The sequence below is a fragment of the Oncorhynchus kisutch genome, linkage group LG20 (genome assembly GCF_002021735.2).
Source record: "Oncorhynchus kisutch isolate 150728-3 linkage group LG20, Okis_V2, whole genome shotgun sequence".
Taxonomy (NCBI): Eukaryota; Metazoa; Chordata; class Actinopteri; order Salmoniformes; family Salmonidae; genus Oncorhynchus; species Oncorhynchus kisutch.
The window spans coordinates 11,154,160-11,181,168 of NC_034193.2; the positions used below are offsets into that span (position 1 = coordinate 11,154,160).

Consider the following 27,009-nt stretch of genomic DNA (forward strand, 5'->3'; position numbering starts at 1 on the left):
AACATTTCAAGACTGTTTCAAGGACAGCTTTTTTCCAATGTTCTACGTAACATTGCAAAAATCAGAAACTTTCTGTCCAAAAATTATGCAGAAAAATGTATCCAAGCTTTTGTTACTTCTAGGTCAGATTACTGCAATGCTCTACTTTCCGGCTACCTGGATAAAGCACTAAATAGACTTCAGTTGGTGCTAAATACGGCTGCTAGAAAACTGACTAGAACCCCAAAAAAATATCAAATTACTCCAGTGCTAGCCTCCTACACTGGCTTCCTGTCAAGGCAAGAGCTGATTTCAAGGTTACACTGCTAACTTACAAAGCATTAAATGGGCTTGTTCCTACCTATCTCTCTGATTTGGTCCTGCCGTACATACCTACACGTACGCTACGGTCACAAGACGCAGGCCTCCTAATTGTCCCTAGAATTTCTAAGCAAAGAGCTGGAGGCAGGGCTTTCTCCTACAGAGCTCCATTTTTATGGAATGGTCTGCCTACCCATGTGAGAGACGCAAAATCGGTCTCAACCTTTCAGTCTTTACTGAAGACTCATCTCTTCAGTGGGTCATATGATTGAGTGTAGTCTGGTCCAGGAGTGTGAAGGTGAACGGAAAGGCTCTGGAGCAACGAACCGCCCTTGCTGTCTCTGCCTGGCCGGCTCCCCTCTTTCCACTGGGATTCTCTGCCTCTAACCCTATTACAGGGGCTGAGTCACTGGCTTACTGGTGCTCTTCCATGCCGTCCCTAGAAGGGATGCGTCACTTGAATAGGTTGAGTCACTGATGTGATCTTCCTGTATGGGTTGGCGTCCCCCCCCCCCTATATCTGGAGTACTTCTCCTGTCTTATCCGGTGTCCTGTGTGAATATAAGTATGCTCTCTCTAATTCTCTCTTTCTCTCTTTCTCTCGGAGGACCTGAGCCCTAGGACCATGCCTCAGGACTACCTGGCATGATGACTCCTTGCTGTCCCCAGTCCACCTGGCCGTGCTGCTGCTCCAGTTTCAACTGTTCTGCCTGCGGCTATGGAATCCTGACCTGTTCACCGGACGTGCTACCTATCCCAGACCTGCTGTTTTCAACTCTCTAGAGACAGCAGGAGTGGTAGAGATACTTTTAATGATATTTTAATGACTGAAATTTACTCCTGAGGTGCTGACTTGCTGCACCCTCGACAACTACTGTGATTATTATTATTTGACCATGCCTGTCATTTATGAACATTTGAACATCTTGGCCATGTTCTGTTATAATCTCCACCCAGCACAGCCAGAAGAGGATTGGCCACCCCCATAGCCTGGTTCCTCAAGAGGTTTCTTCCTAGGTTTTGGCCTTTCTAGGGAGTTTTTCCTAGCAAATGTACTTCAACACCTGCATTGCTTACTGTTTGGGGTTTTAGGCAGGGTTTCTGTACAGCACTTTGAGATATAAGCAGATGTACAAAGGGCTACATAAATACATTTGATGTGATTTGATTGTATAGTGTGTGTGTGGCAGGCTTAAAATGATGGCAAAAAACAACATTGAATTCTTCAATTTAAATTACAATACAAAATTCTTACAACTAATAGAATGTTATATATATGGGGGATACAATCTTCCCAGCTCTGCAGATTCTGCTGTGAGGAGGCAGAGTCATTAGATCATTTATTTTGGTATTGTCCATATGTAGCTCGTTTTTGGTCACAGGTCCAGGAATGGCTGAAGAATTGCCTAGAACTAACGCTGCAGATAGCAATACTGGGTGATTTGAAAAGCCATAGTCAATAAATCAATGATATAATTATTTTAGCAAAAATGATTATTTTTAATTTACAATCTGTAGAAGCTATGAGAATAGAAAGGTTCATTCCGTTTGTGAAGCATAGAATTCCGTTTGTGACCCTGGTGCTGGAGGAGGTACGCAGCTGGAGGTTGAATGTTTGAAAGGGTACGGGACTATAAAGAGTTGGGGAACCACTGATCTAGTGTATATTTAAATCATTATCACTCTCAGGAGAGAGGTACTTAGCAGAGAGCTGGGCAAAGCGGCATTTAAAATAAATAAATACGACGACCGTGTCCTTGAGAGTATTAACATCCATAATCCAATGTGCCTTGTCATTGTCAAAGGACTGGCTGGCTCAGTGAAGTGGTTGCCTACTTTAGCTTGACACAGCAAGTCCAACTCTCCAACCAACTCTGCCAGTTTTGGCACCGAGTTTGGGGCCATAGAGTAGTCACATGATTGACCACATGGTGGCACTACAGGAAAGGAAGTGAATAGATACATAGACATAGTATTTTATGTTTTCAGATTGATTATGCAGTGAGTACTTTATTCATAATCATAGCACGAATGAACCAAAAAAGATCATCAGACCACTTTATCATGCCATCATTATTTTGAATGAACTAATAACAATTCTAGACATAGAGCAGTATCACTTCCTATCACAAACTACTCAAATTAGCTTTAGAATAGATACGATTGCACTGGAGAGACACCCTAATTTGGTTGTTCATATGGCGTTACGGGATCCATTCTTGATCTGTGTTGGATTATCTAGCCAGGGCCAGACCCACCATGTTCTGGGCTCTGCTGAAGATGGAATAGTACTGTCGGATGAAGATGTCACCCAGAATCCACAGGTCGGAGCTACTAGACTGGAGACCGGTACGGCAGCCATAGTAGGTGGACTGTACGGGTGGCAGAGAGAGAGAGAACTTGTCAAAACAATGTTACGATCACTTCATGGCTACCTAAGATCTACCACAGACACACACACACACACACACACAAACACACACACACCTGGCGGACGTAGGTGGAGGCTGGGAGAGTGAAGGCCTGTCCGTGGATGTGGAAGACCATCGATGGCATGTTGTTGATGTTGTTACAGTTCACCACATTCTGAAAAAGAGAGAGAGACAAATAGAGGGAGGAGAGAGAGGTATGAGAGGAGAGAGAGACAATGAATTAAACAGCATTTGCTTTGTGACGTAGACTGTGTGGGTTCTTTTCTGGTTCTTGTTGAGTTATGTCAGTAGTGGTGATGGGAACACATCATTAACACAACGTTATGCCTGGTTCTTTGTGACACATCACCAAAACAATATCACATGACTTACGTCTCCGTTGGCGGAGTGGGCTCCCACAGCACGGGCCATGCTGGAGATGTCGGCCTGAGGTCCCACAATATTAGAGGTGCCGGTGTCCACGATAGCCTGGCAGCCGCCGTTACAGGCCACAATCTGGCCATTCACAGTCACACTGCAATGGACACACAGATATACACAGATCAGGAAGAGATGGCTGCTTGAGAACAGTACTCAACCACTTCATCTACCAGTTACATAGGATTATATAACCCATTAATAACCATTTATAACCCTATAAAACGTATTGTAACTGCAACAGTACCTGTCGACGGTGATCTGCCAGTACATCTGAGAGGACAGGGGGATCCATGCGATCTGGCCGGAGTAGTGGTTGGTGTCAACGCCTCCGAAGGTCACCATGCTACCTACCGCAGAGTTACTGGAGATGGACGACAACAGAGAGCGAGAGGGAGGGAGAGAGGGGGGAGTGTGAGACAGAGAGAGAGAGAGAGAGAGAGAGAGAGAGAGGGAGAGAGGGAGAGAGAGAGAGAGAGAGAGAGAGAGAGAGAGAGAGAGAGAGAGAGACAGACAGACAAGTTGTGTCAGTTCATATTTCCAAGCCATGATGGTTTGTGGGAGCCATGTGGCTCGGGTCAACAGTAGTGCACTATACAGGCAATAGGGTTCCATTTCAGACATGGCCCTGGTTGACCTCCACTCTGACCACTCACCGAGTCAGGTAGACAGAGAACATGTCCTGGTTGACCTCCACTCTGACCACTCACTGAGTCAGGTAGACAGAGAACATGTCCTGGTTGACCTCCACTCTGACCACTCACCGAGTCAGGTAGACAGAGAACATGTCCTGGTTGACGAGATGCTGGGTCATCATGTTGTCAAAGACTGGTGTGGCCTGAGAGGCAGCCAGGCGGGGGTAAGCCAGACCCAGGATACCATCAGCCTTCATATGAGCCATGAAGGGAGCCTCCGATTGACTCAGCCCAAAGATCTGGTTCTTCACAGGGATCCCACCCACCTACAGAGGACCAGGAAGAGGAGGATAATATTTGAGATAGTACTGAAACCTACACAATGTTTCCAGTAGTCATGTTGTTGTGATGAATTCTGTTCCTTACCACAACGGTGTCGAAGCCCTCGAAACCAGTCATACTGCCAGTACCGTATTGGATGGACAGGCTCTTCCCAGCATTCTTGAAGGTAGAGGACAAACTGGGGTTGAACCTTTTGTGGTTGGCTGGAAGGAGGGGAGACATGATTAGCCTGGGAGTGTTTGTGTGTGTGTGTGTTTGTGCGTGTGTGTGTGTGTGTGTGTTTGTGTGTGTGTGTGTTACAAACCGCAAGCTGCGCTGCTGCAGTAGACGGAAGGAATCCACAGGTTGGATGATCCAGTGTCAAAGATGACAGTGAAGGACTGAGGTGGAGTTCCAATGGAGATCACTCCAAAGTACGCCAACTAGAGAAGATCAAATAATGAAATAATCATTTGTATTAATTAATACCTCCCCCTACAAAGTACGCCGACTAGAGAATATCAAATAATGAAATAAATATTTGTATTAATAAATACCTCCCCCTACAAAGTACGCCAACTAGAGAAGATCAAATAATGAAATAATCATTTGTATTAATTAATACCTCCCCCTACAATGTACGCCGACTAGAGAATATCAAATAATGAAATAAATATTTGTATTAATAAATACCTCAGCCTACCCTATGATATTATAAGAATTAGCTGAATTACACCAGAATACCGATCGGTCATCAGTAATCGAATTGTTGATTTCAAACTAAAGTTTTCCTGGTGGATCAATAATTAATTTAAGAAGAAGAGGCCAAAAGATGTGCTTCAGCCTTCTCTGCTGCCTTACATAGTGGAACCTGTTAAGTGCTATCCATTCTCATGCTTACATCAGCGTCGTTGGTCATCTGCTCACTGGAGACATATAGGCTCTGGTCGTCAAACCTGGTGGGGTTGAAAGGGAACTTCCCTCTGTACTCATTCCACAGACCCTGCTCCTCCAGGCTCTCCCTGGCACTCTTCCCCTTGATCAGCGGGACCCTGTGGAGGAGGACAAAGTCTGGTTGGGCAAGCAGCTCAGGTCAAGCAGGTTCCTGCTCAAACCATTGTAATAAACGTTATGACAACATAGGCTAAACAACTGTGTGTGACTATTCAAATTCACTCATTTAGGGGTATTAAACCTTTCACTGCCTTCTGATCTGTTGCGTAATGTAAATATAGGAGAATAGCAGTAATATAACATGAGTATAGCAGGGGAATAGCATGAGTATAGCAGGAGAATAGCAGGAGAATAGCAGGAGAATAGCAGGAGTATAGCAGGAGAATAGCAGGAGAATAGCAGGAGTATAGCAGGAGTATAGCAGGAGAATAGCAGGAGTATAGCAGGAGAATAGCAGGAGAATAGCAGGAGTATAGCAGGAGAATAGCAGGAGTATAGCAGGGGTATAGCAGGAGTATAGCAGGAGAATAGCAGGAAAATAGCAGGGGTATAGCAGGAGTATATCAGGGGTAAAACATGAGTATATCAGGGGTATAGCAGGAGTACAGCAGGAGCATAGCAAGTGTATAGCAGGAGTATAACAGGAGTATAGCAGGAGAATAGTAGGAGAATAGTAAGAGCAGAGCACGATTACAGCAGGAGTATAACAGGAGTATAACAGGAGTATAACAGGAGTAGAGCAGGGGTATAGCAGGAATATAACAGGAGTATAGCAGGGGTATAGCATGATTAACGTACTGGATGATGCATTCAGAGAGTGCCACCACGGCACACAGAACGATAGCCCACTTCATGATGTGATGTCTGGTCTCTTCAGTAGTCACCTGTAGAACTCGTTCACCTGTGCAAAGAAGCAATTCCTCAATCAACCCATCAAATGCAATGTATCGCAATTCTTTTGCTCAGCGCAAACAAGGCAAGTTAGAGACCTTGAGAGGAACCAGACTCACCTGTAGATGCCTGTGGATGAGTGATCTGAGACGTGTGTATGTGTTGTCTTATATACAGATGGTCCACAGTTCTAACTCTGCGTTGCTTTATCGCTACGATAAGAGAGTATCCACCTGCCATGATAAGTAATGGTGAAATAATGGACGACCTCGAGACAATGTCAATCTGACGATAACCTGTACAGTATGTTGGTTCCAACGGCTACATTACAGTAATGTGTGTATACTGTTGAAAAGTGCCAGTTCTAATCATATAATGGCTAACCTGCCAGACTTCTCTCTAGGATATGAGATGACTTGTGTAGACTCAGTGATATAAAGTAAAGGTCCCCACTTGCAAATACCCTCCTATCAGCACACTTTTCCCTCACACGGTTTACTTTTGGATTAGGCAGCCTTATTAAGGCTACTGTTTCTCTGTTAGGACACGATACCTATCAGCCAGGGATTATTTCATTAACTAACATGGCACATTCACGAGAACATTCACAATGTTAACAAATATCTTGGTGATTATTTAAAGATGAATGTCACTATATGTTTCAAATAGAAAACATAATGGACATTCAACACAAAACACAACGTTACTTCTGGGCCAAGTGGTCATATGTCTTCATTGATCATCAAGAAAAATATATATGTCCTTTTAGATGTAAAAAATTATCCTATTTAAATATTTTATCATACAATAGATACACAAGAAGTCAAATGTAAACAACCCCAACCCCCAGAATACATACAGTTGAAGTCAGAAGTTTACATACACCTGAGCCAAATACATTTAAACTCAGTTTTTCACAATTCCCGACATTTCATCCTCGTAAAAATCCCCTGTCTTAGGTCAGTTAGGATCACCACTTTATTTTAAGATTGTGAAATGTCAGAATAATAGTAGAGAGAATTTTTTATTTCATCTTTTATTTCTTTCATCACATTCCCAGTTGGTCAGAAGTTTACATACTAATTGAGTGTATTTGATAGCATTGCCTTTAAAACCTTTTGTGACTAGGGGGCAGTATTTTCATTTGGTAAAAATAACGTTCCCATAGTAAACGGGATATTTTGTCAGGACAAGATGCTAGAATATGCATATAATTGACAGCTTAGGATAGAAACACTCTGAAGTTTCCAATACTGTAAAAATATTGTCTGTGAGTATAACAGAACTGATATTGCAGGTAAAAGCCTGAGAAAAATCCAATCCGGGAAGTGACTCATATTTTGAAAGCTCTGCGTTCCAATGCGTCCCTATTGAGCAGTGAATGGAATATCAACCAGATTACCTTTTCTCCGTATTCCCCAAGGTGTCTACAGCATTGTGACGTAGTTTTACGCATTTATGTTGAAGAATACCCATAAGCGGCTACATTGCGCAAGTGGTCACCTGATGGCTCTCAGAGTGATTCTCGCGTAAAATACAGAGGTTGCCATTATTCCAATCGGTCCTACTGAAAAACCAGTGGATATATATCCCAGTGGATATATTATCGAATAGATATTTGAAAAACACCTTGAGAATTGATTATAAACAACGTTTGCCATGTTTCTGTCGATATTATGGAGCTAATTTTGAATATTTTTCTGCGTTTTTGTGACTGCAATTTCCGGTCGATTTCTCAGCCAAACGTGAAGAACAAACGGAGCTATTTCGCCTACAAAAATAGTCTTTTTGGAAAAAAGGAACATTGGCTATCTAACTGGGAGTCTCGTGAGTGAAAACATCCGAAGCTCATCAAAGGTAAACTATTTAATTTGATTGCTTTTCTGATTTCCGTGGCCAAGTTACCTGCTGCTAGCTGGACAAAATGCTATGCTAGGCTATAGATAAACTTACGCAAATGCTTGTCTAGCTTTGGCTGTAAAGCATATTTAGAAAATCTGAGATGACAGGGTGATTAATAAAAGGCTAAGCTGTGTCTCAATATATTTAACTTGTGATTTTCATGAATAGGAATATTTTCTAGGAATATTTATGTCTGTTGCGTTATGCCAATTAGTGTCAGACGATGATTACGCTCCCGGACCCGGGATGGGGAGTCACTAGAGCTTAAATTGTTTAACTTGGGTCAAATGTTTCAGTTAGCCTTCCACAAGCTTCCCACAATAAGTTTCCTCCTGACAGAGTAACTGAGTCAGGTTTGTTGGCTTCCGTGCTTGCAAAATCTTTTTCAGTTCTTCCCGCATATTTCCCATAGGCTTGAGGTCAGGGCTTTGTGAAGGCCACTCTAATACCTTGACTTTGTTGTCCTTTTTGCCACAACTTTGGAAGTATGGTTGGGGTCATTGTCCATTTGTAAGACCCATTTGCAACCAGGCTTTAACTTCCTGACTGATGTCTTGAGATGTTGCTTCAACATATCCACGTAATTTTTTTCCTCCATGATGCCATCTATTTTGTGAAGTGCACCAGTCCCTCCTGCAGCAAAGCACCCCCACAACATGATGCTGCCACCCCCGTGCTTCACGGTTGGGTTGGTGTCTTCGGCTTGCAAGCCTCCCCCTTTTTCCTCCAAACATAGCAATGGTCATTATGGCCAAACAGTTATATATTTTTTTCTTAAGTCCAGACGACATTTCTCCAAAAAGTAAGATCGTTGTCCCCATGTACAGTTGCCAACTGTAGTCTGGCTTTTTTATGGCGGTTTTGGAGCAGTGGCTCCTTCCTTAATGAGCTGCCTTTCAGGTTATGTCGATATAGGACTCATTTTACTGTGGATATAGATACTTTTGTACCTGTTTCCTCCAGCATCTTCACAAGGTCCTTTGCTGTTGTTCTGGGATTGACTTGCACTTTTCACACTAAAGTACGTACCTCTCTAGGAGGTAGAACGTGTCTCCTTCCTGAGCGGTATGACGTCTGCGTGGTCCTATGGTGTTTATACTTGCATACTTTTGTTTGTACAGATGAACGTGGTACCTTCAGGCATTTGGAAATTGCTCCCAAAGATGAACCAGACTTGTGGAGGTCTTTTTTTCCCCCCATGATGTCAAACAAAGAGGCACTGAGTTTGAAGGTTGGCCTTGAAATACATCCACAGGTACACCTCCAATTGACTCAAATGATGTAAATGAGCCTATCAGAAACTTCTAAAGCCATGACATCCTTTTATGGAATTTTCCAAGCTGTTTAAAGGAACAGTCAACTTAGTCCATGTAAATTTCTGACCCACTGGAATTGTGATACAGTGAATTATAAGTGAAATAATCTGTCTGTAAACAATTTTTGGAAAAATTACTTGTGTCATTGTCACGACTTCTACCGAAGGTAACTCCTCTCCCTGTTCGGGCGGCGCTCGGCGCTGGGCGTCGCCGGTCTACTAGCCGCTACCGATCCCTTTTTCTTTTTCTAGTTGTTTTGTCTGTGTTCCTTTTCACACCTGGTTTTCAATTGCTTTGATTTCTGTGGGTATATAGGGCACCTGTTACCTGCCATAATTCGTGCAGGATTAGACTTGTGTGTATTGTGCTCGATTGTATTTGATGTTTGTTGTTTTTTCGCTATTACGCACGTGTATGTAAAGTGTCGGAACTGTGTTTGTTCCTCCGTGCACGAGTTTCTGAGTATTCGAGAGCGTAGTTTTGGGATTTTTGTCTGTGCCGTTTTGTATTGGTGGACTATATTATTAAACACGCTTCTCAGACATCCCTGCTCTCCTGCGCCTGACTCCTACACTTCTCACCAAGACGCATGTTATCACAGAATCCTGCACCAATATAATTATGGAGTCAGCAGGAGCGGACACACTCCCAGGGTCCGTGGAGGAGAGATTTCACACCACACGGCAGTGTTACACCGACTGGGGACCGCCATGGATCAGGTGATGGCGACGATGGAGATATGGGAGAGAGGTGGCCTTCCCACACCGTTATCAGCCACACCCCAACCAGTACCACTACCCTCTCCTTCATTGCCTGAGCACAGTGGGATTCGACTCGCCCTCCCGAGGGAGTACGATAGGACGGCGGCAGGGTGCCAGGGCTTCTTACTCCAGGTGGACCTATACCTGGCGACCGTTCGTCCGGCTCCTTCGGGTGGTGAGAGTGTGAGCGCCCTCGTCTCCTGCCTCGCAGGTAAAGCCCTGGAGTGGGCCAACGCGGTATGGAACGATCCTGACTCGGCGAGGGACCACTACCCAGAGTTCACCCGCCGCTTTCGGGCCGTGTTCGATCACCCACCTGAGGGTCGAGCGGCGGGTGAACGGCTGTTCCACCTGAGGCAGGAGAGGAGGAGTGCTCAGGACGATGTTCTAGAGTTCCGGACATTAGCCGCTGGCGCGGGATGGAACGACAGGGCCTTGATCGATCACTATAGGTGTAGTTTGCGTGAGGACGTCCATAGGGAGCTGGCCTGTAGAGACACCACCATGTCCTTGGACCAATTGATCGACATGTCCATTCGGTTGGACAACTTGCTGGCGACCCGCGGACGTCCAGATCGGGCTCTGTCAGTTCTTTCTCCCAGCTCCACCACTCCAACACCAATGGAGCTAGGAGGTGCTTCAGCGATTTTGACCGCGATTTTGACCGCGGTTTAGCAAACAGGTTAGGGATTCCCCTTGTTCAGCTGGACAAACCCTTCCCAGTGCACGCCTTAGATAGCCGACCATTAGGGTCAGGGCTAGTCAGGGAGGCCATGGCTCCACTGGGTATGGTTACGCAGGAGGGTCATGAGGAGAGAATTAGTCTCTTCCTCATTGATTCTCCTGCGTTTCCGGTGGTGTTGGGGATCCCCTGGTTGGCCCGTCACAACCCCAGGATTTTGTGGCAACAGAGGGCTCTACAGGGGTGGTCGGAGGAGTGCTCAGGCAGGTGTGTAGGAGTTTCCATCGGTGCTACAACGGTGGAGAGTCCAGACCAAGTCTCCACCGTGCACATTCCCTCAGAATATGCCGATTTGGCTAACGCCTTCTGTAAAAAGAAGGCGACCCAATTACCACCTCATCGACGAGGGGATTGTGCGATAAATCTCCTGGTAGGCGCTGCACTTCCCAGGAGTCACGTGTATCCCCTGTCACAGGAGGAGACGGTGGCTATGGAGACATACATATCGGAATCTCTGGGGCAGGGGTTCATTTGGCCCTCCATCTCACCTGCCTCCTCGAGTTTCTTTTTTGTGAAGAAGAAGGAGGGTGGTCTGCGTCCGTGCATTGACTATAGAGGTCTAAATTCCATCATGGTGGGTTATAGTTAACCGCTACCTCTCATTGCCACAGGCGATTGAGTCATTTCACGGAGCACGGTTTTTCACAAAACTGGATCTCAGGAGTGCATATAACTTGGTGCGTATCAGGAAGGGAGATGAGTGGAAGACGGCGTTTAGTACCACATCCGGCCATTATGAGTACCTCGTCATGCCGTACGGGTTGAAGAATGCTCCAGCAGTCTTCCAATCTTTTGTGGATGAGATTCTCAGGGACCTGCACGGTCAGGGTGTGGTGGTTTACATCGATGATATTCTGGTCTATTCCGCTACACGGGCCGCGCATGTGTCTCTGGTGCGCAGGGTACTTGGGCGACTGTTGGAGCATGACCTGTACGTCAAGGCTGAGAAATGCTTGTTCTTCCAGCAGGCCATCTCCTTCCTTGGATATCGCATTTCCACATCGGGGTTGGTGATGGAGGATGCGCGCATTGCAGCCGTGTGTAATTGGCCGACTCCAACCACGGTAAAGGAGGTGCAGCGGTTCTTAGGGTTTGCCAACTACTACCGGAGGTTTATCCGGGGTTTTGGGCAGGTGGCTGCGCCCATTACGTCACTGCTGAAGGGGGGGCCGACGCGTCTGGGATGGTCGGCTGAGGCGGACAGGGCTTTTGGTCGCCTGAAGGCTCTTTTTACCTCGGCTCCCGTGCTGGCGCATCCGGAGCCCTCTTTGGCATTTATAGTGGAGGTGGACGCATCCGAGGCTGGGGTTGGAGCCGTGCTCTCCCAGCGCTCGGGTGCGCCACTGAAGCTCCCGATCCCCCACGTCATAGTTTCGCTCCGCCGGGGTTTTGGGCAGGTGGCTGCGCCCATTACGTCACTGCCCCTGTGCTTTCTTTTCTCGGAAGCTCAGCCCGGCGGAGCGAAACTATGACGTGGGGGATCGGGAGCTGCTAGCTGTTGTCAGAGCCCTGAAGGTGTGGAGACATTGTCTTGAGGGGGCCCAACACCCTTTCCTCATCTGGACTGACCACCGTAATCTAGAGTACATTCGGGCAGCGAGGAGACTGAACCCTCGTCAGGCAAGGTGGGCCATGTTTTTCACCCGATTTAGGTTTACCATCTCCTATTGACCAGGCTCCCAGAACACTAAGGCAGACGCACTGTCCCGGCTATATGATACGGAGGAGCGGGCCATTGATCCTGCGCCCATCCTCCCGGCTTCTTGTCTAGTGGCACCTGTAAGGTGGGAGGTGGACGCAGACATTGAGCGAGCATCGCGTGTTGAGCCCACTCCACCACAGTGTCCAGCGGGACGGGTGTATGTTCCGCTGGAGGTTAGAGACAGGTTAATTTGGTGGGCTCACACATCCCCCTCCTCTGGTCACCCGGGGATCGGGAGGACGGTGCGATGTCTTAGTGGGAAGTACTAGGTGGCCCACTTTAGCCAAGGACGTGAGGGTTTATGTGTCCTCCTGCTCAGTGTGCGCTCAGTGCAAGGCTCCTAGGCACCTGCCCAGAGGGAAGTTACAACCCCTTCCCGTTCCACAGCGGCCTTGGTCACACCTGTCGGTTGACTTCTTGACCGATCTGCCACCGTCACAGGGCAACCACGATCCTGGTCGTTGTGGATCGGTTTTCTAAGTCCTGTCGTCTCCTCCCTTTGCCCGGTCTCCCTACAGCCCTACAGACGGCGGAGGCCCTGTTTACTCACGTCTTCCGGCACTACAGGGTGCCTGAGGATATTGTTTCTGATCGGGGTCCCCAGTTCACGTCCAGGGTGTGGAAGGCGTTCATGGAATGTTTGGGGGTCTCGGTCAGCCTGACCTCTTGGTTTCACCCCGAGAGTAATGGGCAGGTGGAAAGAGTGAACCAGGATGTGGGTAGGTTTCTGCGGTCGTATTGCAAGGACCGGCCAGGGGAGTGGGCTAAGTACATCCCCTGGGCGGAGATGGCCCAGAACTCACTCCCCCACTCCTCTACGAACCTGTCGCCCTTCCAATGTGTGTTGGGCTATCAGCCGGTCCTGGTACCATGGCATCAGAGCCAGACCGAGGCTCCTGCGGTGGACGATTGGGTGAAACGCTCAAGGGAAACCTGGGAGGCGGGTACCTTAAACGGGCCGAAGGGCGGCAGAAGGCCAGTGCCGACCACCACCGCAGCGAGGCCCCGGTGTACACACCGGGGGACCGGGTCTGGCTCTCGACCTGAAACCTGCCCCTCCACCTGCCCTGCCGGAAGCTGGGTCCGCGGTTTGTGGGGCCATTCAAAGTCCTGAGGAGAATAAACGAGGTGTGTTATAGGTTACAGCTCCCCCCGTATTACCGTATTAACGCCTCGTTTCATGTGTCTCTCCTCAGGCCGGTGGTGGCTGGTCCGCTTCAAGAAGATGAGGTGCGGGAGGTCCCTCCGCCCCCCCTGGACATCGGGGGGGCGCCGGCGTATGCAGTTCGGTCCATACTGGACTCGAGGCGTCGGGTGGGGGGTCTTCAGTACCTCGTGGACTGGGAGGGGTACGGTCCGGAGGAGAGATGCTGGGTGCCGGTGGGGGACGTACTGGATCCACCTATGCTAAGGGAGTTTCACCGCCTCCATCCGGATCGCCCTGCGCCTCGTCCTCCGGGTCGTCTTCGAGGCCGGCGTCGTCGCGCTGCGGGAGCCGCGCATCCAGGGGGGGGGGGGTACTGTCACGACTTCTACCGAAGGTAACTCCTCTCCCTGTTCGGGCGGCGCTCGGCGCTGGGCGTCGCCGGTCTACTAGCCACTACCAATCCCTTTTTCTTTTTCTAGTTGTTTGTCTGTGTTCCTTTTCACACCTGGTTTTCAATTGCTTTGATTTCTGTGGGTATATAGGGCACCTGTTACCTGCCATAATTCGTGCAGGATTAGACTTGTGTGTATTGCGCTCGATTGTATTTGATGTTTGTTGTTTTTTCGCTATTACGCACGTGTATGTAAAGTGTCGGAACTGTGTTTGTTCCTCCGTTCCGTTGCCGAGTTTCTGAGTATTCGAGAGCGTCGTTTTGGGATTTTTGTCTGTGCCGTTTTGTATTGGTGGACTATATTATTAAACACGCTTCTCAGACATCCCTGCTCTCCTGCGCCTGACTCCTACACTTCTCACCAAGACGCATGTTATCAGAGTCATGCAAAAAGTAGATGTCCTAACCATCTTGCCAAAACTACAGTTTGTGTTAAGTGATATAAGTGTTACACTATAAGTGTTAAACAAATCAAAAAATATTTTGATGACAGCTTAGCAAACTCTTGGCATTCTCTCAACCAGCTTCATGAGGTCACCTGGAATGAATTTCAAATAACACGTGTGCCTAGTAAAAAGGTAATTTGTGGAATTTCTTTCCTTCTTAATGCGTTTCAACCAATCAGTTGTAGTGTGACAAGGTAGGGGTGGTATACAGAAGATAGCCCTATTTGGTAAAAGACCAAGTCCATATTATGGCAAGAACAGCTCAAATAAGCAAAGAGAAATGACAGACATGACATGAAAGACATGAAAGTCAGTCAATCTGGAAAATGTCAAGAACATTTGAAGTTTCTTCAAGTGCAATCGCAAAACCATCAAGCGCTATGATGAAACTGGCTCTCATGAGGACCGTCACAGGAATGGAAGACCCAGAGTTACCTCTGCTGCAGAGGATAAGTTCATTAGAGTTAACTGCACCTCAGATTGGAGCCCAAATAAATGCTTCAAAGAGTTCAAGTCACAGACACCTCTCAACATCAACTCTTCAGAGGAGACTGCATGAATCAGGCCTTCATGTTCAAATTGCTGCAAAGAAACCACTACTAAAGGACACCAATAAGAAAAAGAGGCTTGATTGGGCCAAGAAACACAAGCAATGGACATTAGACTAGTGGAAATCATTCCGTTGGTCTGATTAGTCCAAACTTGAGATTTTTGGTTCCAACCATCGTGTCTTTCTGAGACGCAGAGTAGGCGGATGAACGGATGATCTCTGCGTGTGTGGTTCCCACTGTGAAGCATGGAGGAGGAGGTGTGATTCTGTGGGGGTGCTTTGCTGGTGACACTGTCAGTGATTTATTTAGAATTCAAGGCACACTTAACCAGCATGGCTACCACAGCATTCTCCAGCGATACACCATCCCATCTGGTCTGGGACAATCATCTGCACTTAGTGGGTCTATAATTTGTTTTTCAACAGAACAATGATCCAAAACACACCTCTAGACTGTGTAAGGGCTATTTGACCAAGAAGGAGAGTGATGGAGTGCTGCATCAGATGACCTGGCCCCCACAATCACCCGACCTCAACCCATTTGAGATGGTTTGGGATGAGTTCGACTGCAGAGGGAAGGAAAAGCAGCCAACAAGTGCTCAGCATATGTTGGAATTGTCACGCCCTGGTCTTAGTATTTTGTGTTTTCTTTCTTTCTTTGGTCAGGCCAGGGTGTGACATGGGTTTATTTTGTGGTGTGTTTGTGTATTGGGGTTTTTCATAGGTTTTGGGATTGTGGCTTAGTGGGGTGTTCTAGCAAAGTCTATGGTTGCCTGAGGCGGTTCTCAATCAGAGGCAGGTGATTCTCGTTGTCTCTGATTGGGAACCATATTTAGGCAGCCATATTCTTTGAGTGTTTCGTGGGTGATTGACCTTATGTCTGTCGTGTAGTTGTTTGCACCAGTATTTGGCTGTTTCGGTTTTCATGTTACGTTTATTGTTTTTGTATAGTCCGTGTTTTTTTCTTCATTAAATATGTATCGAACTAACCACGCTGCATTTTGGTCCGACTCTCTTTCAACGGAAGAAAATCGTAACAGAATCACCCACCACAACTGGACCAAGTGGCGTGGTGACAGGCAGCGACAGCAGGAACAGCGAAAAGAGGATTGGACATGGGAGGACGTTATGGACAGCAAGAGTATGGACTATACTACTTGGGAGGAGATAGACAGGTGGGCGGTCGACCCAGGGAGAGTGCCGGAGCCCGTCTGGGATTCGCTGGAGCAGTGCGAAGAGGGTTATAGGAGAATGGAGTTGAAGAGAAAAGCACGGCGGCGCAGAAGGAAGCCCGAGAGTTAGCCCCAAAGATTTCTTGGGGGGGAGGCTCAGGGAGAGTGTGGCAGAGTCAGGGTTCAGACCTGAGCCAACTCCCCCTGTTTACCGTAAGGAGCCATGGATGTTATCGGAGCTATCGGCGAAGCTGAGGGCTGAGTCTGAGAGGGTCGAGGAATTATTGGACAGAATGGAGGAGAGTGCACGGATGGGAGATGAGGAGACACTCGAGGAGGTGTTAATAGAATTGGAGGAGAGTGAAGAGAGAGAGCAGTTGATTTGGCGTAGTATGCAAGATATTCGCCCGACGGAGCATGTCGGGGATTTGATGGCACCTGGGTCAGCGCTCCATACTCGTCCTGAGGTGCGTGTTAGTCGGCTGGTGAAGATTGTGCCAGCCTCACGCACCAGGCCTCCTGTGCACCTCCCTAGACTTGCACGTCCTGTGCCAGTCCTGCTCTCAGGCTCTCCAGTACGCCTTCACGGTCCGGTCCATCCTGTGCCACCTTCACACACCAGTCCTCCGGTGGCAGCTCCCCCGCACCAGGCTTCCTGTGCGTGTCCTCGGCCCAGTACCACCAGTGCCAGCACCACGCACCAGGCCTTCAGTGCGCCTCGCTTGTTCAGCGCTGTTTAGCGCTGCCAGAGCCTTCCTCCTCTCCAGCGCTGCCGGAGTCTCCCGCCTGTCTTGTGCTATCAAAGTCTTCCTCCTCTCCAGCGCTGCCGGAGTCTCCCGCCTGTTTAGCGCTGCCAGAGCCTTCCTCCTCTCCAGCGCTGCCGGAGTCTCCTGCCTGTTCAGCGCAGCCAGAGCTGCTAATCTGCATGGAGCAGCCAGAGCTGCCAGTCTGCATGGAGCAGCCAGAGCTGTCAGTCTGCATGGAGCAGCCAGAGCTGTCAGTCTGCATGGAGCAGCCAGAGCTGCCAGTCTGCATGGAGCAGCCAGAGCTGTCAGTCTGCATGGAGCAGCCAGAGCTGCCAGTCTGCATGGAGCAGCAAGAGCTGCCAGTCTGCATGGAGCAGCCAGAGCTGCCAGTCTGCATGGAGCAGCCAGAGCTGCCTGTCTGCATGGAGCAGCCAGAGCAGCTAGAGCCGCCAGTCAGCCAGGATCTTCCAGATCCGCCCGTCAGCCAGGATCCGCCAGTCAGCCAGGATCTTCCAGATCCGCCATTCAGCCAGGATCCACCATTCAGCCAGGATCCGCCATTCAGCCAGGATCCACCATTCAGCCAGGATCCGCCAGTCAGCCAGGATCTGCCGGAACCGCCAGTCAGCCAGGATCTGCCAGAACCACCAGCTAGCCAGGATCTGCAAGAGCCAACTACCTGCCTGAGCTTCCTCTCAGTACTGAGCTTCCTCTCGGTGCTGAGCTTCCTCTCGGTACTGGGCTTCCTCTCAGTGCTGAGCTTCCCCTCAGTGCTGAGCTACCCCTCAGTCCGAGCTTCCCCTCAGTCCCGAGCTTCCCCTCAGTCCCGAGCTTCCCCTCAGTCCCGAGCTTCTACCTCAGTCCCGAGCTGCCCCTCAGTCCAGTGGGGTCCTTGGTGAGGGTTATTAGGCCAAGGTCGGCGGCGAGGGTCGCCAATCAAAGGACGCGTTACAGGGGGACTAAGACTTGGTTGGAGTAGGGTCCACGTCCCGAGCCGGAGCCGCCACCATGGACAGACGCCCACCCGGACCCTCCCCTATGGGTTTAAGTGTGCGGCCGGGAGTCCGCACCTTGGGGGGGGGGGGGGTTCTGTCACGCCCTGGTCTTAGTATTTTGTGTTTTCTTTCTTTATTTGGTCAGGCCAGGGTGTGACATGGGTTTATTTTGTGGTGTGTTTGTGTATTGGGTTTTTCGTAGGTTTTGGGATTGTGGCTTAGTGGGGTGTTCTAGCAAAGTCTATGGTTGCCTGAGGCGGTTCTCAATCAGAGGCAGGTGTTTCTCGTTGTCTCTGATTGGGAACCATATTTAGGCAGCCATATTCTTTGAGTGTTTCGTGGGTGATTGACCTTATGTCTGTCGTGTAGTTGTTTGCACCAGTATTTGGCTGTTTCGGTTTTCACGTTACGTTTATTGTTTTTGTATAGTTTGTGTTTTTTTCTTCATTAAATATGTATCGAACTAACCACGCTGCATTTTGGTCCGACTCTCTTTCAACGGAAGAAAACCGTAACAGGAATTCCTTCAAGACTGTTGGAAAAGCATTCCAGGTGAAGCTGGTTGAGAGAATGCCAAGAGGGTGCAAAGCTGTCATCAAGGCAAAGGGTGGCTACTATTTGTTGAACACTTTTTTGGTTACTAAATGATTTCATATGTTTAATTTCATAGTTTTTATGTCTTCACTATTATTCTACAATGTAGAAAATAGTAAAAATAAAGAAAAACCCTTGATTGAGTAGGTGTGTCCAGACTGCTACTGTATGTATGCAGAAGCCTGGGGGGGCCTCTGAGCTGTATCAGCCGAGTGAGAGCTCCCTGAGTGTCTGCCTCGATGTCTAGGAAACTGGCTGGCTCCAGGACACCTGGAAGGCCTGGTGCCCACGCCCAGGCCAGAGCTCCTGTGGGTGGGCTTTGTTGCCTCAGAGAGTTAGGTGTCTCTGGATGGGTGTGGGTGAGGTTGGAGAAAGGCAGACTCGGAGGAGGAACTGCAAATGCAAAGGAGGGAGGGCTTGATTGAAGGAGGGAGGGCAGGAGAGAGGGGTAATGGGGTTTACAAGAATGAGGAGAAGAAGAGAGTTAGATGATCAATGTCAAGAATAAAACCAGAAATATAAACGGCACAGCATATGTTCATTGCAGGAAATATGTTGGGAGCATATAGTCAGGGCCAGATACTGTATGTCTAGAGCTTAGGTCTGGAGTGTAGTGGTCAGGCAGGTCTTACGTGTGGGACAGAGAAGTGTTCCCGGGGGAGTAGAAGCTACTGTTTGATGTTGAGGGACTGTTGGACACTCCTGTGTCTGCTGCTATAGATCTCAGCAGGTCCTCCTCTGAAACACCATGGGAGACAACAGAGCTGTTTTAGGTGTTTTCACACACACGCCAAACAGGGTTAGGACCTTGGCTTGCAGGTTGTGACTGTGGCTGTAGCTGGGGTCTGGAGGCAGGTCAGACAGGGATGGACCCACACATGCAGGGGAGGAGGGGAGGGAGTTGAGGGAGGGGGGGGGGGGTTGGGGTGAGGCGTAGCTTCATCAGGGCTTTCGTCATCTAGAGGCAGACGGGAAGGACCCAGGGATGAGGCCAAGGCATGGCTGCGGGAAGAAGTTCTGGGCTGGGGGTGTAGAACAGGAGGTCTGACTGAGGGTCCCACACCACCGCATGCTGCACGTACTACGACCCAGGACACACACACACAAATAGGTATTGTCGTGTTACCTATTTGAAAAAGTACAACCTAATGCCTCAATCTTCTGCCTTCCTTGTGTTCCAGTAGGCATTATTTTCACTTGTCTGACCGCTTGCATGATGACAAGTTTCTCACACGACTGGCCTATCTGGGTGATGTTTTTTCTCTCCTGAATGATCTGAATCTAGGATTACAGGGAATCTCCGCAACTATATCCAATGTGCGGAACAAAATTGAGGCTGTGATTAAGAAGTTGGAGCTCTTCTCTGTCTGCATTAACAAGGACAACACACATGTCTTTCCATCATTGTATGATTTGTTTGGTGCAAATTAACTCAAGCTTATGGACAATGTCGAATGTGATATAGCGAAGCACCTGAGTGAGTTGGATGCGAATTACGCAGGTACTTTCCCGGATGACACAAACCACTGGATTTGTTATGCCTTTCATGCCCTGCCTCCAATTCACTTACCGATATCTGAACAAGAGAACCTCATCGGAATTGCAACAAGCGGTTCTGTGAAATTCTGATTTAATTTAACCAGAAGCCACTGCCAGATTACTGGATTGGGCTGCGCTCTGAGTTTCCTGCCTTGGTAAATGGCGCTTTTAAGACACTGATGCCATTTGCAACCACGTACCTATGTGAGAGTGGATTCTCGGCCCTCACTAGCATGAAAACTAAGTACAGGCACAGACTGTGTGTGGAAAATGATTTAAGACTGAGACTCTCTCCAATACAACCCAACATTGCAGAGTTATGTGCATCCTTTCAAGCACACGCTTCTCATTAACCTGTGGTGAGTTATTCACAATTGTATATGTAAGATGGTTAAATAAAGAGCAAGATGATTGGTTATTATATTATTATTTGTGCCCAGCTCGGGGGGTCAGAGGTGGCATTGGGATGAAGGCCCAGCTCGGGATGAGGAGGGATTTTAGCGGGTGGAATGGTGGGGACCAATTGGAGGTTTACTTAGTAGCAATGCAAATATCATGGTACAGCTACAGTATATAGACACTCCATCAACATGTTACTGTTTAATGGTACGTTTACAAACATATTTTTTATAAATAGAATTGAAAGTTGTGTCTCATTATGGTAAGTGGTGAAATAAGTATAGCCAGTTACAATTGTAATGGCCTAGCAGATAATAAGAAAAGACGATCAGTATTTACCTGGATAAAAGAGGAATATAATATCTATTGTTTACAGGAAATTTTAGATTAAGTTTTGTGGAAAAAGACCTGGGGGGTGAAATATATTTCTCCCATGGGCAAAGAAATTCTAAAGGGGTTTTAATTAACAGTAATTTTGATTAAAATGTGCAAATTGTCCAAACAGATTGTCAAGGTAGATGGATTATTTTAAATATATTATTGGACAATAAACAGATATGGCTTATTAATCTATACGGTCCGAATAATGATGATCCAAGCTTCCTTGAAAATATATATAAGAATTTATCAACTCTACAAGCAACACTTTAACTAGGCAAGAACAAATTCTTATTTTCAATGACTGCCTAGGAACAGTGGGCTAACTGCCTGTTCAGGGGCAGAACGACAGATGTGTACCTTGTCAGCTCAGGGGTTTGAACTTGCAACCTTCCAGTAACAAGTACCAACACTCCAACCACTAGGCTACCCTGCCGGAATTATTAGAAATATGGAGACTTAAATACCCTGACCTAGTGAGATATACATGGCGGAGGCTTAATCAAGCTAGTCGTCTTGACTACTTTCTTATGCCATTCTCTCTGGCACCAAAAGGTTCAAAAGTGTTGATAGGGGACAGAATGCGGTCGGATCATCACATAATTGGCATATATATTACTCTTACAGAATTTCCACGTGGGCGAGGATATTGGAAATTTAATCAAAGCCTACTAGCTGATAAATTGTTTAGATCTTGGGCAGAAGAATTTATAACTGACTTTTTCAGACATAACATAGGTACATCAGATCCCTTTATTGTATGGGACACTTTTAAATGTGCCTTTAGAGGCCATGCAATTCAGTACTCATCAATAAAACAAAATCAATTTAGATCAAAAGAGTCCATATTAACAAAGGAAATTGAAGGACTAACAGTACAGTTAGATGGCAATACAAACGGTACCATAGAGGCACAGAATAAGTTAGAGGAAAAACACAAAGAAATGGAGGAACTTATTCAAGAAAGATCCAGTGTAATAGATTAGAAAAATAAAGCGAACTGGATGGAATATGGGGAAAAATGCACCAAAGTCTTTTTCAATCTTCAATATAGAAATGCTACCAAAGAAAATGTATTAAAACTTGCTACAAATGATGGAGGCATTCATGATTCTCCAAATTATATTTTGAAAAAGGAATTAAAGTACTTTAAGAATATGTTTTCGTTTCAGGCTCCTCCGTCTCCACTAAATTAAACTAATTGAATGGATTTTTTTCCTAATAATGTAAAATTAACATCTGTACAGAAAGACTCATGTGAAGGTCAAATTACAGAGGACAAACTGCTTAATGCAATTGGGGCGTTTAAGGATAGGAAACCTCCAGGGCTGGATGGCGTACCCGTGGAAGTATACACAACTTTTATATACTCAAAGGACCATTATTAGCATGTTTTAACCACTCCTATAGAAATGGTAGATTATCAGACATGCAACAAGAAGGTCTGATATCATCATTACTGAAACAGGACCCAAGTGGTATATATAAAGATCCAGTCCATTTAAAAAATTGGAGACCTCTTACACTTCAGACCTCTTACATTTCAGTGTTGTGATGCAAAAATCCTAGCAAAATGCTTTGCGCATAGAATTAACAAGTATTGTCAGATATTATTCATCCTAATCAGAAAGGTTTTTTACATGGACGATACATTGGAGATAATATAAAACCAGTACTGGAAACAATAGAAAACTATGAAATATCGGGGACACCAGGCCTGGTTTTCATAGCTGATTTTGAAAAGGCTTTTGATAAAGTACGACTGGAGTTTATATATAAATGCCTAGAATATTTCCATTTGGGGATTCTATTTAAACTGGGTTAAAGTTATGTATAGTAACACTAGGTGTAAAATAGTAAAGAATGGCTACATCTCAGAAAGTTTTAAGCTCTCTAGAGGAGTAAAACAAGGTTGTCCACTATCGGCATATCTATTTATTATTGCCATCGAAATGTTAGCTGCTAAAATTAGATTAAACAATAATGTTAAGGGATTAGAAATCCGTGGCTTAAAACCGAAGGTGTCATTGTACACTGATGATTCATGTTTTCTTTTAAAACCACAATTAGAGTCTCTCCACGGCCTCATAGAGGATCTAAATACTTTTGCTATTCTCTCTGGATTAAAACCAAATTCTGATACTATATTACGTATTGGATCATACTCATAAGAAATTATCCCACTCCAATAAATGTTCATAGAAAGTTAGCAAAAATAGACAAGATCTTGCTACCATGGAAAGGAAAATACCTGTCTATTTATGGAAAAATCACCCTGATTAACTCTTTAGTCATATCACAGTTTAACTATTTGCTTATGGTTTTGCGTACACCTAGTGACCTGCTTTTTAAATTGTATGAACATAAAAAATATTCCATTTTATTTGGAACTGGTTCTCTAGTAAATTGGTACAAATGTCTCATCCTATGTTCAAGAAGGGCCTTTTTCCCTTTATTCAGATTACACCGGCCCACTTTCGGTTGTTTGAAAAGGAAATTATCTCCAAAATATCTTAATTTTTTGAACAAGCCTTAGAAAGTTGGTTGCAATTTCAGTTTAATCCACCTGAAAAGACAGAACAAATAATACAACAAATATTGTGGTTAAATTCAAATATACTAATTGATTAAAAAAACTGTATTTTTTGAAGAAATGTTTAAAAAAGATATAATTTTTGTGAATGATATCATAAATAGGACTGGTGGAGTTATGTCACACATGCAGCTAACACAGACATATGGAAATGTTTTCTCTATCCAAAATTACAACACATTTTTGCAGCATTACCACAAAAATGAACGAGGCAAGTAGAAGGGGAAAAAAGTAATGAACTTGTATGTCGGCCCTGTATTAAAGAACATAAATGGTTAAAGAAAAGTGTGATAAATAAAAACATACACCAATTTAATTTAAGGACCAAAAACTGACAGCTGTGCCATATAAATTGCAAAATAGTTGGGAAGAGATTTTCCATGTACCCATTCCATGGCACATGGTTTATGAATTGATACGCAAAACAACGCCGGATGCAAAACTTCTAATTTTTCAATTTAAATTACAATACAAAATTCCCTGCAACTAATAGAATGTTATATATATGGGGGATACAATCTTCCCAGCTCTGCAGATTCTGCTGTGAGGAGGCAGAGTCATTAGATCATTTATTTTGGTATTGTCCATATGTAGCTCATTTTTGGTCACAGGTCCAGGAATGGCTGAAGAATTGCCTAGAACTAACGCTGCAGATAGCAATACTGGGTGATTTGAAAAACCATTGTCAATAAATCAATAATATAATAATTATTTTAGCAAAAATATATATTTATAATTTACAATCTGTAGAAGCTATGAGAATAGAAAGGTTCAATCCGTTTGTGAAGCATCACAGCACAGTTGAAAAATATATGGCAAATAGAAATCCAAAATGGATGATGTTGAGAGATAGATGGGAGAGGTTGAATGGAGCTGAAGGGTGGGACTAATAGCAAGATCAAACATGTTAAACCTATGGGGTCTGTAAAATGTCTACAGGTTCAGAACTTCTGTCAAGTAGCACAGTTACAAATAGAAATCTAACTGGATGGACATCAGAAATAGAGGAAGGACTAAAAACAAACAAAAAAGAACTATTGTAAAATAGACTGTGTCTGTAGAAGGTGTATAAGGTGTATAAATTGAAGGTAAAAGCCGAAGTGTGTATTAGTTTACTCCAATTGGGGGATCGGTGGTATTGTTTGCAGGGAATAATAATAAAGGTATATTCTTTTAAAAAGTATGTAAGTCTATATAGGTATGTGTATTTATAAATGTGTATATGTATGTCTATATAGGTATGTGTATTTATAAATGTGTATATGTATGTCTATATAGGTATGTGTATTTATAAATGTGTATATGTATGTCTATATAGGTATGTGTATTTATAAATGTGTATATGTATGTCTATATAGGTATGTGTATTTATAAATGTGTATATGTATGTCTATATAGGTATGTGTATTTATAAATGTGTATATGTATGTCTATATAGGTATGTGTATTTATATAAATGTGTATATGTTTGCATGTGTGTATGGATATATATATTTACCCCCAAAAATATCTGGGGGATTGGAAATGATGCAGACAATTACATTGATGGAGCCAATATTCTTTCCGCAATATTAAGTTGATCCACCACCTAAAAAAATATTACATTTTTTAAACATTGAGAGTGCTCTGACCCTGGTGCTGGAGGAGGTACGCAGCTGGAGGTTGAATGTTTGAAGGGGTACGGGACTATAAAAAGTTGGGGAACCACTGACGGAAACCGAATGTCCGAGAAAGTTCATTTGATGACTTCCCGATAGGTCCGGCCCTACCGCACGGCCCGACGCCGACCGCAAATTTTACAAACGTTTTTGGACGTCTTGTAAGGGACCGTACATTTGCAATATGGACTTTCTCACTAACCATACAGCAAATGTCAAAATGTTCCCTTAAGGTATGAGAGTGCTCTGACCCTGGTGCTGGAGGAGGTACGCAGCTGGAGGTTGAATGTTTGAAAGGGTACGGGACTATAAAGAGTTGGGGAACCACTGATCTAGTGTATATTTAAATCATTACCACTCTCAGGACAGTGGTACTTAGCAGAGAGCTGGGCAAAGCGGCATTTAAATTTAAAAAATACGACGACCGTGTCCTTGAGAGTATTAACATCCATAATCCAATGTGTCTTGTCATTGTCAAAGGACTGGCTGGCTCATTGAATTGGTTGCCTACTTTAGCTTGACACAGCAAGTCCAACTCTCCAACCAACTCTGCCAGTTTTGGCACACAGTTTGGGGCCATAGAGTAGTCACATGATTGGCCACATGGTGGCACTACAGGAAAGGAAGTGAATAGATACATAGAAATAGTTTTTTATGTTTCCAGATTGATAATGCAGTGCGTACTTTATTCATAATCATAGCACGAATGAACCAAAAAAGACAATCAGACCACTTTATCATGACAAAACTTTATTATTTTGAATGAACTAATTACAATTCTAGACATAGAGCAGTATCACTTCCTATCACAAACTACTCAAATTAGCTTTAGAATAGATACGATTGCACTGGAGAGACACCCTCATTTGGTTGTTCATATGGCGTTACTGGATCCATTGTTGATCTGTGTTGGATTATCTAGCCAGGGCCAGACCCACCATGTTCTGGGCTCTGCTGAAGATGGAATAGTACTGTCGGATGAAGATGTCACCCAGAATCCACAGGTCGGAGCTACTAGACGAGAGACCGGTACGGCAGCCATAGTAGGTGGACTGTACGGGTGGCAGAGAGAGAGAGAACTTGTCAAAATAATGTTACGATCACTTCATGGCTATGTAAGATCTACCACAGACACACACACACACACACACACACACACCTGGCGGACGTAGGTGGAGGCTGGGAGAGTGAAGGCCTGTCCGTGGATGTGGAAGACCATTGATGGCATGTTGTTGATGTTGTTACAGTTCACCACATTCTGAAAAAGAGAGAGAGACAAATAGAGGGAGGAGAGAGAGGTATGAGAGGAGAGAGCGAGACGATGAATTAAACAGCATTTGCTTTGTGAGGTAGACTGTGTGAGTTCTTTTCTGGTTCTTGTTGAGTTATGTCAGTAGTGGTGATGGGAACACATCATTAACACAACGTTATGCCTGGTTCTTTGTGACACATCACCAAAACAATATCACATGACTTACGTCTCCGTTGGCGGAGTGGGCTCCCACAGCACGGGCCATGCTAGAGATGTCGGCCTGAGGTCCCACAATATTAGAGGTGCCGGTGTCCACGATAGCCTGGCAGCCGCCGTTACAGGCCACAATCTGGCCGTTCACAGTCACACTGCAATGGACACACAGATATACACAGATCAGGAAGAGATGGCTGCTTGAGATCTGTATTTACCAACTTCATCTACCAGTTACATAGGATTATATAACCCATTAATAACCATTTATAACCCTATAAAACGTACTGGAACTGCAACAGTACCTGTCGACGGTGATCTGCCAGTACATCTGAGAGGACAGGGGGATCCATGCGATCTGGCCGGAGTAGTGGTTGGTGTCAATGCCTCCGAAGGTCACCACGCTACCTACCGCAGAGTTACTGGAGATGGACGACAACAGAGAGCAAGAGGGAGAGAGAGTGGGGGAGTGGGAGGGGAGAGAGAAGGGGGAGGTTGGGAGA

At 45.6% G+C, this 27,009-nt stretch overlaps 2 protein-coding genes across 2 annotated transcripts in view; both read right to left on the minus strand.

Annotated features, from left to right (window-relative positions):
- Positions 1–2,273: 2,273 nt before the first annotated feature.
- Positions 2,274–6,205, minus strand: LOC109865975 (pepsin A-like). The gene is made up of 10 exons (XM_031798700.1): positions 6,070–6,205; positions 5,858–5,960; positions 5,007–5,157; positions 4,431–4,548; positions 4,211–4,329; positions 3,914–4,110; positions 3,397–3,513; positions 3,105–3,246; positions 2,788–2,886; positions 2,274–2,672 (listed from the first exon to the last, which is right to left on the minus strand). Exons 1-10 carry the CDS (start codon positions 6,188–6,190, stop codon positions 2,535–2,537), a joined length of 1,305 nt encoding a protein of 434 aa, XP_031654560.1. The 5' UTR covers positions 6,191–6,205; the 3' UTR covers positions 2,274–2,534.
- A 19,573-nt stretch (positions 6,206–25,778) lies between these two features.
- The window catches only part of LOC109865974 (pepsin A), a 4,541-nt gene continuing 3,310 nt past the window's right edge, over positions 25,779–27,009 (minus strand). Inside the window, exons 7-10 of the mRNA XM_031800040.1 lie at positions 26,812–26,928; positions 26,520–26,661; positions 26,201–26,299; positions 25,779–26,093 (exon numbers count right to left, since the gene is read on the minus strand). Of these exons, the coding sequence (XP_031655900.1) occupies positions 25,956–26,093; positions 26,201–26,299; positions 26,520–26,661; positions 26,812–26,928 (496 nt within the window). The 3' untranslated portion in view covers positions 25,779–25,955. The remainder of the gene's footprint in view (positions 26,094–26,200; positions 26,300–26,519; positions 26,662–26,811; positions 26,929–27,009) is intronic.

What these genes read in the sequence shown, in the direction of transcription:
- LOC109865975 (XM_031798700.1), bottom strand. Translation starts at nt 6,190, where the DNA reads ATGGCAGGTGGATACTCTCTTATCGTAGCGATAAAGCAACGCAGAGTT. An exon ending in AGATGACCAACGACGCTGAT is followed by an intron (nt 4,549 to 5,006) that starts GTAAGCATGAGA and finishes GATCTTCTCTAG; the next exon opens with TTGGCGTACTTTGGAGTGAT. An exon ending in CCCACTCCGCCAACGGAGAC is followed by an intron (nt 2,887 to 3,104) that starts GTAAGTCATGTG and finishes TCTCTTTTTCAG; the next exon opens with AATGTGGTGAACTGTAACAA.